General features: G+C 39.7%; 1 protein-coding gene across 1 annotated transcript in view; it reads right to left on the bottom strand.

Annotated features, from left to right (window-relative positions):
- RAB5A (RAB5A, member RAS oncogene family) overlaps nt 1-11248 on the bottom strand; it is a 29751-nt gene extending 18503 nt beyond the window's left edge. The window contains exons 1-2 of the mRNA XM_028099170.2: nt 10883-11248; nt 7592-7847 (exon numbers count right to left, since the gene is read on the bottom strand). Of these exons, the coding sequence (XP_027954971.1) occupies nt 7592-7754 (163 nt within the window). The 5' untranslated portion in view covers nt 7755-7847; nt 10883-11248. The remainder of the gene's footprint in view (nt 1-7591; nt 7848-10882) is intronic.
- Nucleotides 11249-12158: the final 910 nt, after the last annotated feature.

Genomic DNA, 12158 nt, shown 5'->3' with positions numbered 1-12158 from the left:
CCACCAAGAGGCCTGTAATAAAAAGCTCTTTATGATGACTCCAAAATACGTTATCTAATAAATTCAGCATGCACCATAAAATTGCATATAACTAACATCAGATTATTATGGTGTAAGACACAAAAGAGGGAAAGAAACATTTTTCAACAACAAAACTTCCTATATTTTTATCAAGTCAGAATTCTTACTCTATTAAAAGCAAATTTTAAAAAAGCTTCCCACCGCACCACACCCAATCACCACCCAAATCAAATATCGTTTATGGGTCCCTGGTGTCTACAAAAGGATAATTATCCACAAACCTTAAAATATTCAGAACAGAGTCAACAACAGAAAGGTAGCAAAAACAGAATGAATGCAGCCAAACAGATGTCATAAAGTCCAAGCATCAAAGCTTATGAAAACTTACAGAATTTTTCAGTATGTAACTGAGAACACACTTTCTTTATATACACATATATGTCCTCTTTTGGGATATATATAATAAATAAAACAGGAAGACCAATTGGAAACTTAGGCTTAATTTAAATAATGGTATGTAATACCATTTTTCATATCTTATGTGTACTCAATCTGTCTCCCATCCTAAACCATAAGGTCATCTTTGACTTCTAGTACTTAGCACAGTGTTAGGAGCTTGGTAAATTTGTTGAGTAAATTGATTTAAAGACGTTTCACAATCTTACTTCCCAGTATGTGACAGAATAAAAGCAGCAAATTAGTCAATCAATAGAGGCTGTTCACTATAGTTAGAGATAACTGGCAAAAATCATTCTACCAAACAGCTTTGAACACTTCAGCAGCACCAGAGGACAATCAATGAATTAAGGAAGACAGGACAAAAACTGATGTCCAAAATCCCAAATTATGACATAAATTTTAAGAGAAAAAGATTAAATTGTATTGACTGTATTGTTTAATGTGAAGGAGAGTACACAGTTTAAAAGAAAGTTAGCTCTAGGGGCGCCTGGGTGGCTCAGTCATTAAGCATCTGCCTTCAGCTCAGGTCATGATCCCAGGGTGCTGGGATCAAGCCCCGCACCGGGCTCCCTGCTCCACGGGGAGCCTGCTTCTCCCTCTCCCACTCCCCCTGCTTGTGTTCCCTCTTTCGCTGTGTCTCTGTCAAATAAATAAATAAAATCTTCAAAAAAAATTTAAAAAAAGTAAGTTAGCTCTAGAAGAACCCTTATATCTAGTTCAATCCTCTCATTTTACAAACAGGGCTCACATAAGTGTTCAAAAAAGGGTGCCACAGGGCACCTGGGTGGCTCAGTCGTTAGGCGTCTGCCTTTGGCTTGGGTCATGACCCCAGGCTCCCAGGATGGAGCCCAATGTTGGGCTCCCTGCTCCAGGGGAAGCCTATTTCTCCCTCTCCCACTCCCCTTGCCTATGTTCCTGCTCTAGCTCTCTCTGTCAGGTAAATAAATACTTAAAAATTTTTTTAAAAAGAAAAAACAAAGAAGGGTGCCAGGATTAGAAACAAGACTCCTAATTACAAGCAATATTTAAGTAGTCATGTATAACATTTTAAACTAGGATACTGGAGAATAATTGATGTTTAGACTATTAAAAATTCACTTTTTAGGGCGTAACTGGTACAAACTGATATAAAGTAGCAAATCTCTACCAACTGCTCAGAGTAATACAATCTATCTCAAATAGTAACTGAATACACACTTTCTAGAAGGAAAGAGTATTATGCATAACGATATTCTTCCACTTGAAACCAAAGCTTAAGTTCCGCAAATTTTAATTCTCACTGTATTACAAAGAACAATGAACATTTCAAGCACCATTTTCCTCATCAATCAAAAAACATATGCTAATGGTCTGTCTGTAGGTCTTCTGTTCTCTCTGAAAAGTATTTTTAATTGAGGGGCGCCTGGGTAGCTTAGTCAGTCAAGCGTCTAACTCTTGATTTCTGGGTTGTGAGATGGAGTCCCACATGGGGCTCCCTGCTTAAGATTAAGATTCTCTCCCTCTCCCTCTGCACCACCCCCTTGCTTGCACGTGCTGTTAAAAAAAAAAAGAGCACTTTTAATTGAGAGCAATGTGTACATGAAAAAAGATAAAGGCAATAAATGCACAGATTACAATTACAGATCTTCCTTGATTCATGATGGGGTTATTCCCAATAAACCCATCGTCAAGTTGAAAATTTAGTAAAAGTCAAAAATACACCTAACGGGGATGCCTGGTAGCTCAGTTGGTTAAGCGTCTGCCTTCGGCTCAGGTCATGACCCCAGGGTCCTGGGATCCAGTCCCACATTGGGCTCCTTGCTGAGCAAGGAGCCTGCTTCTCCCTCTGCCTGCCTCTGTCTCTCTCTGATAAATAAATAAAATCTAAAAAAAAAAATTAAAAAAAATACACCTAACCTACCTTAGTTTAAATGTGCTCAGAACATTTATGTTAACCTACAGTTGGGCAAAATCATCTAACACAAAGACTATTTTATAATAAAGTGTTGAACAGAAAAGCTCATGTAATTTCTTGAATACTGTACTAAATATGAAAAATGAAATGGCTGTTACCGGTACAGAATAGTTGTGTTTCAGTTATTTACCCTGTGATCACGTGGCTGACTGGAAGCTCGGAGTCACTGCTACTGCCAAGCATCCCAAGAGTATTGTATTGAATATTGCCAGCCTGGGAGAAAATCAAAATTCAAAGTATAGATTCTAGTGTCTGTATTGCTTTCATACCATCATGAAGTTGAAAAATCTTAAGCAGAACCACTGTAAACTGGGGATCATCTATATACAGACTGGTCTTTCTGAAGGCAAACAAATGAAGGGCAACAGTAGAAACCTTACTACTACAGGAAGAACATGACTTATTCAGATTCAAATTTTCTGGCTGGCTTTTCTTTCTCAGTTTAGGAAGCAAGTTTAATATCCGAATACATTTAGTGTTCTATTTAACAGTGTAATTTCTCCCTCTGAGAAAACTTCCACAAATAACTCAGTTCCTGTGGGTGGCATGAATTTAATGTAATATACATGACTAACCACTTCTGTGAAAACCAATAAATGGAGGGAGAAAATTAGTTAAGAATTTACCATGTAGAATTTTAAAAAACTTAGTTGTAAATGCTCATACTATCTACTTGAATGAATCTGCAAAAACTTCATTTATGGAAGGCTCAAATTTAGTTTAAGTATTTGCTTATAAGGTTTTAAAATCTTTGGTTAAGCACCTGCCTTCGGCTCAGGTCATGATTCCAGAGTCCTGGGATGGAGTCCCACATTGGGCTCCTTGCTCAACAGGGAGCCTGCTTCTCCCCCTCTGCCTGCTGTTCTCCCTGCTTGTGTTCATGTGCTCTCTTTGACAAATAAATAAAACCTTTAAAAAATTTTTATTTGTTCCTATAATTTTTAATGAGAAGGTTTATCTTCCAATAAAAGAAAATCTAAACATGAAGTTTTTTTTAACATTGTCAAATCCAAAATCAAATGCCAGGCACTAGATGGAATAGTCATGATTCCAAAATAAATGCCATGCTGTGACAATAGAACAGTGACAAAAATGACTCAGCAAAAAGTAATGGTGGTGATGGTAGTGGTAGCAGCTAACATTTAATAAGCATTTTACTCTATGCTAGGCACTGTAGCCAAGAAACTTACATGTACTTTCATTTAATCCTCACCAAAAACTTTTCAAGTTAGGTACCATTATTTCCATTTCTGTAAGAGGAAAATAAAGCTGAGTATGAGTTGCCTAAGATCATGCAGCTGGTATGTGCTATGTGCTGGAACTAAAATTAAAAAAGGCACTTATTTCTCTAACATAGAGTATAATCAGTCCTTGATTACTTGTGTCACTAAGGGGGAACAGCATTGGTATAGATAACTGAAAACTACAGATACTCTAAGTTCCTTAGCAGAGACAAGGCAGAGTAACCTCGATGGGACAGAGAAGGGGCCATATTCTCTTAAAGGGCCTAACAGGTTAATAGATTTGTGGGAAGGGGTTTCCATACAAACACATATAAAGAATATATGATGTAACTAGGACAAAATACTTGTAATCTTCAAACTGGAGCAGTTGGATAAACCACATATTTTTAGAAATCCTACCCAAACTACAGTTAAAAAAAAAAGCAATTATTCCAAGAACCTTAGTGTAAAAGTAATATTGACTACTCAGAACACAAAAAGCAGTGGTTCTCAAACTTCAGCATATATCAGAATCACCTGGAAGACTTGTTAAAATTTAAGATTATTGGTTCCACTTCAGTGTTTTGATTGAATATAGGATATAGGAATTTGCATTTTTAACAAATTCCTAGGTAATGCAGATGCTCCTGAACAGGGAACATTCTGAGAACCACTGCTCTAAACCAAAGCTCAAAAATTACAGTACCTGCAAGAATGCTGTTAATGTTCTCATGTATAGTTCTATAACCTAAACCATATGTCTGACATTCCTTTGATGATCAGTGCATACAAAATTAAACTGAGGTATAAAACATTCATCTTTCAAAAGAAAAAAAGAGTTGAATGACTGCATCTTATTTCACTGCATACTCTAATGTTGCTCTGACTTACACTGAAGATCTACTTGTTTGTAAATAGTACTTAAATGTGTTTAAAAACAAATACTGTTTTTTTTTTTTACAAGAGTTAACTCACTTGAATTCTTTAAAGTCTTTACTCAAGGTGTTAAGTGAAAGACGGCCAGCCCCATCCAACAAATATTTACTGAGGCAATACTAAGCCTCCAGATGAGACAGCAGGAGAAAGACAACCACCTGAGCCTTAATATTCCTTGCTAACCTTCTGGGCTTGTCTCAATAAGAACATAAAATGTCATGCAGGCTTTAAATCCCTACAAATAAGCTAGAACTCCCCAAAGTGCTAAACCCACCATCTAACTACCTAACCTCATTGTGAGTGTTACAGGGTCAAGGGGCAATTGTATAGGATATTGTGAGACAACATGGATTCTTAAATCAAGCTACCATGTTTAGGAAGGAAGACATAAACTATCCTGATATTCCTGATGAATGTAAGGTTCTAGAATACACACAAATTCAAGAGTACAGCATATGATTCCCACATTAAAACACAAGCAGATGAAAATTTTAGTTGAGCTCTTCAGACCATAATGATTGTTAGATATAAACAATCAAAAACTAAAGCACATATAAAATGCAAAACATTTGGCCAGGTTCATTTGTTAGGTAAGTCTTATCACACATCAGCCAAAACAAAAATACATATTTCTTACAAGTTACAGGCCTGTGGTATTCATCATTAAATAGCTCAAACCTTGAAATCCTTAAGTGCTTAAATAGATTACTACTATAGTTCCTAAGAGTGAAGAGCTGTTAGCAAAGAGCATAAAAGAACAGTACTCACTATAAAAACATTAAATCACTCTTACACCTTAACCTTACACAATGTTTTATGTCAATAATGTCTCAAAACAAAAACAAAAACCAGTGCTCATAGCTGTAATCATAATGGTACTATCATACCTCCTAAAGATATTACTACATAGTCAAGGTAGTTAAAAGTGTCCAACAACCACTGACACAAATCTGGATATAAGTTCCTTTTAAAGTTGGTTTTAAAAGCAAGATTTGATCTGTACAAGTAGAAAATATTAAGAAAGCTTAACATGGAGGAACAAAAAACTTGAAAAGTTCATTAATGAAATGTAAATAATCTAATTTGTATTGAATGGACACAAGATTATATATATGCATACACACATATCAGAAAATATGTATATTTATGACTTGATACAGGGTTAAATATTTCTTGTAAATGCCCTGCTTGAAATGTCATTAAGAAAAAATACATTTGGATGACAACATCCAAAAAAATAAAAAATAAAAAATAAAAAAAATATACGATCACCCAGATAATAGCACCATTAAAAAAAATAAATAAAAATAAAAAAGATTCTAGTCTTAAGCTTCTGAGGTTCCTGCAGTTTCCCAGGAATTAAGTTCTGTACTATGGTATATCAGTGTTTTTGTTATTTTAGTATGTACTGTGAGAAGGGGGAGGGTGGCATATATCAAGTCTATCTGGCCCAAGTATTTACAGCCTCAAATGCATATGTACTTTGGGAAATGCTGCCACTGACAACCACCTGAGAAGATTACCTTGCGGTAAACCAGACGTATGTATTAACAAAGAAACCACAAAGAACATATAACATATTGTTCATTAGATTTCTAACTCAAAAACTCCATACCATGGACCAGGTCATGATCTCAGGGTCCTGGCATTGAGCCCCGTGATAGGCCCCATGATGGGCTCCATACTCAAGTGGGGAATCTGCTTGAGGATTCGCTCCTTCTCCCTCTGCCCCTACCCACCCCCACCACCAAGCGCGCACGCTCTCTCAATATATTTTCAAAAAAACCCCACTAAAACAGTGTAACACTGTGAACCTTGATAGATATACAAATAAAAGAGGTTGACAATCACCACTATACTTCTGAGTATATTAAAGTGGAAATACCACCTATGTAGTTTATTTCCTATATGCAGGGAAAAGCCAGGAGGTACTACTGTTTAACAAACTATTTTAATGGAAGGGTCTGAACTATGAATAAGATTCTCAAGTGTACTTGAGAACATACACTAAATGCACGACATAAAGTTACACTTCTAAAAGATCTGAGGTTGCTACGTGTATCAGTCTTACGTATTACAAAAGTTTGACTTTTTTATGTATGAGGTTAAACTACATTTATGTATACCTTTAAAAATACAGTACTGCTTAATTACACACCCCTTGCAAAATACTGTGATCTTAAAGCTGTTTCCTCTGGTATTATCCAATTCAAAAGCCTCATTTGACAGATGAAACTGAGGCCCCTGAAGTGCCTGTTTTGCCCCACTGCTATATAGTTGTGAATTTCTTTGATTAAATTCAATTATCAAATTTCCTGTCTTATGTCCATAACACTGCACTATTAGTTGTCACCTTTGTCCTGCCTCTTACCTTCCCCTCATTTCATCTCTACCACAACCACTGTATTCAGTACTTACTCTACCTCTTAACCCCTCTTTCATCTTTCTCTCCAGGTCCCATTTCCCTCTTATGTCGCTCTTCATTGATCATTGACTTTCTCTCTTCCTTCACCCTAGGAGCATTCTTAAACAAGTTTAATAAAATTTAATTAATTTTACTAATCAGTGTAATTTACAAAGAGTCCAGTTATTTAGAATTAGAATTTTAAAGTTAACTTTTATTATTTACTTTTACTATTTTCATTACTCATTCTAAAGGCCGTATAATTGAGCTAAAACATGTATTAATTTGAAGAAGCCTCTTATCATTATCAAGGAACAGATATCAGATCACATCTAAATACTTGGGACACTGACTCTGTTCATGCTTGCATCTGTATTCCAGCTTTTACACGATCGTCTTGGGGATAACCAGGAAATCAAAATGTAGGAAGATACTATCTAAACAAAAATCAAGGTAAGTTTTAAAGCTTGAAGTCTGCTGAACAGTTTTCTTCACTGTGCAACCTATTTAGGTATTCATCATCAAACAACTGGAACTGCAAAATTTTTGCCACTGTATAATTCAATTAAATGAAGGTAAAAAAGAAATTCTCACCCCCTATGGTACTCTCTTGAAATTCATGAAATTGGCCCTTCACAAAACGAAGCACTAGGCTTGATTTGCCAACAGCAGACTCTCCAAGAAGTACTAGTTTGAACTGGCATATTTTATTTCCAGTATTTGGCCCGTTGGGTCTTGTTGCTCCTCGATTAGCCATGTCCAAATTTGAAAGAAGTCCCTAAATTCAGTCTCTTAAATGAACTTCCAGGATGCAAGGTGTCAATTTTTTTCTTTCTGGATGTAGAGAAACCTGTAAAGAAACAGATATTGTAATTTTCAGAGTTTTAAAAAAATTTTAAAGCTAATCTTTATTAAAGACTTGAACTTTGTGCCAGGTAGTTAACATAGTCACTCAACAATCCTATAGATACTACAATCCTTAAAAATGAGGAAACAGGCACAGAGAGGTTAAGTAACTTGACTGAGGTCACACAGTTACTGTGACAGAGCCACAACAGAGCTGCGTTTCAAACCTAGTCAACCTGAGAACTGACTCGAGTTTAGGTTCCGGAGCCAGAGTAGCTGGATTAAAATAGTTTTGGGGAAAATGAATTTCATAAATGGAAAGTTCTTACAAAAGATCCTAGAACACACTAAGTACTCAATAAATGTTGGCTATTATTTTTTTAAAGATTTTATTTATTTGACAGAGAGAGACACAGCGAGAAAGGGAACACAAGCAGGGGGAGTGGGAGAGGTAGAAAAGGCTCCCCACGGAGCAGGGAGCCTGACGTAGGGCTCGATCCCAGCACCCTGGGATCATGATGATCCTGGAATCATGACCCAAGCTGAAGGCAGACACTTAACGACTGAGCCACCCAGGCACCCCTAAATGTTGACTATTATTATGTGAAGGCCCCTGTTAAACTGTACATTTTTTTCTTTAACTAATGGTAATTCTGGAGCAACAAGTAGTTTAAGGCTCTTAGATTTGTGTGTCTAGTGGTTAAAAGACTTAAAATTGTTTCATCATGTGCTCAAGTACATTATACATGGAGTGTTAACAGTGGGGTTCTCTATGTGGTAAGCTTATTAGTGTCTTATTTACTTATACTTTTCCGTAGTTTTGGGCCTAATAATTAACTACGTCACTATTTTCTATTAAACACATCTAGAAAAACCTAGCCTAAATGGCAACTTCTCTTTATCATCTAATGCTAATTTTCAATCTCAAAGGAATGAGGGAACATTATAGGACTCTTCCAATCTACTCACAAATCACAATGGTTTTCTCCCATCTTTAGCTAAAATCTGATCATGTGCTCATTAAACCTGACGATTCCCTCCTTAAAATCACTGTTATATTTCATTTAGGTACCTCATTTAAGAAATTTGCCTTCCCCATGAAATGAGTTTACATAAGAATCCCTTTGGACAGTAAATTCATTAATAAATATCCAAGAGACCTTACATTTGAGACAAAATCACCACTGACTTATTTAAACAGCAGCTTTGCAGAATTCTTTTGGTAATGCATACTGAACTATTTACACATGAAATGATATGTCTGAGTTGCTTCCAAACAGTAGGGATGTAAATAAAACATGACTGGCCATAAAATAATTTAAAGCAGGTGATGGGTTCATCTTACTATTCTCCCTACTTCTGTATATTTAAAATTTTTTCTGTAATAAAAAAATGTTCCAATCCTCACATTGACACCCCCCCCCTCCAAAAAAAAAATACCAGATTTGGGATCTAATCTTGGCTGGCTATACCAAAGTCTCCATTTCCAAAATACCTAACTTAAATAGCTGCTGGAGAATTAGATGACAGAATATATGTTTAAAAAAAAAATCTCTAATACAGGGGTCAACACATAAAAGGGATTAAAAATTGGCAATTAAAGTGGCCCTTTGATGAAATAATGACCAAATATCAACAGAACATCATGCAGACTGAACACGCACCAACACACCTTCAGGTATTTCAATACCAATTGAAACACTTCCCCGTTGTCTCACTACCTCCAAAACAGCAAATTGAAATATTTGTCAAGGGCAACAGGCTCCAAATTTCCATGGTCCAAATTTCAGGGAAAACATGATTCCCATAAAAAATTATGATTTTAGCTTTGCCTTTTAGGGGTTAAAACTGTTGGACTGTAACTCCCTCCAACACTCTCTAGCAGAAAATAAATTTAATTATAAAGATACAGTTAGCATAACATTAAGGTTAAAAATCATGTGCATTCATTTGTATCCACTACTGAAATTTTTATTTTGCAAAACGAAAATTTTGCATAAAATGCTTTTTAAATCTTTTGAGAATAAGTGGTAGTCTATAAAGGTCTCTAGGTGCTCTTTAACGAAAATAGTATTAATAACAGCAGTAACATTTACCACACACTTATTATGTGCCAACCACTATTCCATGAAGTTTGCTTACAGCAACCCTATAAACTCATATTATTACCCCAATTTTACGTTAAAAATAAAAGTTTCTGAGCTCTCCTGAATTCTCATAGTGTTGTACAGGTGTTTTTTTTCCTAACTAGTTATGCGAAAGGCAACTGATTTGACACTGACAAAAAACCCAATTTGTGAATTATGACGTTCAGAGTTACAGTCTGGAAGTCTCAGGAGGGTAACCAGCTTCTAAGGGAAGAGGACAGCAGGACAGGGTTAACAAGGTCTCTCTCTACCCACTGTGCGTGTTCGGCGGCCTAGTTGTCTTGAGTTCTTTAAGGCTGCGGTTCATCACCTTTCATAGATGAGACAGTCCCTAGGCAGACTATGTCGACGAGCCTCCTCCTCCTCCCTCCACTACCGGTCTTTGGAAGTCGAAGGCTGGCGGAGTTCCCCAAATTCACACCTGCTGTAGGCCCCAGTTCCTCCCTGGAGAGCACCTGAGTAACTGGTACCAAACTCTGGATGGCCTGAACAAGGAGGACCCGCCAGGCCCCCTGGCCATCTTTCCCACCCTGCTTCCCCGGACCTAGCCTGGCGTCGGCTGGGACCACCCCCTCCAGGACTGCCAGGACAGGGGCCAGACGGAACCGCGGCCTCCAGCACTCTTTCACGGCGCCATCTTGAGAAGGGAAAAGGGTGACACCCGTCGCTCCCTCAGCCAGCCCGCAAATCCCGATCCCCAGAGCTCTTTGAGGAATGAATCACCAGGGCCGGCAGGACGAAACGCCGGCTTGATAGCTCTGGTCCTGGGCACTGGCGCCGGGTAAGGCAGAATGGGCGGGGGACTCAGAGCCGGCAGGGCCGCGGACAGACAGGACAGTGTATAACCTGGGGTCCCGGCTGGCTCTAGGCAGGGGAGGGACAGTTTGGTTACCTGAGACCGCAGCACGCGGACTCGCAGAGCTGAAGACTCCCGGCAGCAGGTCCCAGGCGTAGCCCGAGAAGACGCTGAGGCTGTGGCTGTGGCTGTGGCTTAGACGGCGGCGGCGCGTCTCCTCCTCAGGCCGCTCCCCTTAGACTGGACCGTGCGGGGATCGTGCCGTGGTGCCGCCCCCGTCCGGCTCCGTCTCCGCCTCTCTCCGCTCCGCCTTCCTCTTTCCTTTCTCCTCCTTCGCCGCCGCCGGCGCTCGAGTTCCGACTAATTCTTCCTCCTCCTCCCTCCTCTGCCTCCTCCCCTCAGGCCAGCCGCCGACTCCGTCGCGAACCAAAACACAAACACTCAAGTCCCAGCGCGGGAGCCACTTCCGCCGCCCGGCGCCGGCCTCGCCGCCACGTCGCTGCACGTAGCGAATTACGCCCCTTCGTCACTTCCGCGGTCGCCAGTCCCACCTCTTCATCCGCTCCCCCGCCCCTTCTCAAAGCCCTCTCAGCTGGGGCTGGTCTGCAGGGCCGGGTGGGGCGTGTCACATGACCTCTGCGAGCGGCAGGGGGCGAGTCCTCCTCCTCCTCCCTCCCTCCCACATCCCAGGCAAACGCGGCCCCGCCCTTGCCGGCGCCATTGTCATCTGGGTGGCGGTCTTGGGCTCCCGGCGGCAGCGGGTGGGGTAACTCTTTTACTGCCTTGCTTTTGGGGAAGCGCGAGAGAGCTAGGGTTTGTTGCTCCCTGCCCATGTGGGGCGGCGAAGTTCCCTTTGTGAATATTAGCTCACCGTCCCAATTAAACCCTTACCCTGCAACACCCCAGCCGTGGCAACTCAGTTAAGGGGCTTTTTGGGGAGGACTTTTCTAGCAAGAGAGAGCCTCCCGCCCGCCCCGAACATGTCCTGAGAGGAAGCATGGATCATAAAGGTATTTACTGTGGTACTTACCCCAGGGAAGAAGATTAGAACCTCCTCATACCAAAAATCTTCTAGGCGAGAAAATCTTAAGATAATAACTTGCTTTTATTCACAGTTTACCTATTTTTGGTGGTGGTGGGGAGCAAATCTTAATAGCTCGCCTTTATTCAGGATTTTCCTTTGCGAGTTACTGTACTAAATGCTTTTGCAGGAGTTATTCCATTTTACTCTTACACTACAGGGTTCCACTCAAACGAGTATCTGAAACTAAATGCCTTCCTACATTAGAGTATTAGCTCCCCAAAGTGGTCCTCAACGCCGTCTGTCTAGTACAGTGCCTGGCAGCTGGGAGGCTTCAGTCATGGTTGTGGA

Source organism: Eumetopias jubatus, unplaced genomic scaffold, assembly GCF_037043125.1.
Source record: "Eumetopias jubatus isolate StellerSeaLion01/CBP00866 unplaced genomic scaffold, mEumJub1_p1.0 scaffold_1, whole genome shotgun sequence".
In the NCBI taxonomy this organism is placed as follows: Eukaryota; Metazoa; Chordata; class Mammalia; order Carnivora; family Otariidae; genus Eumetopias; species Eumetopias jubatus.
Note: the sequence above shows the minus strand (reverse complement) of the source record. Positions and strands in the feature narration are given on the sequence as shown.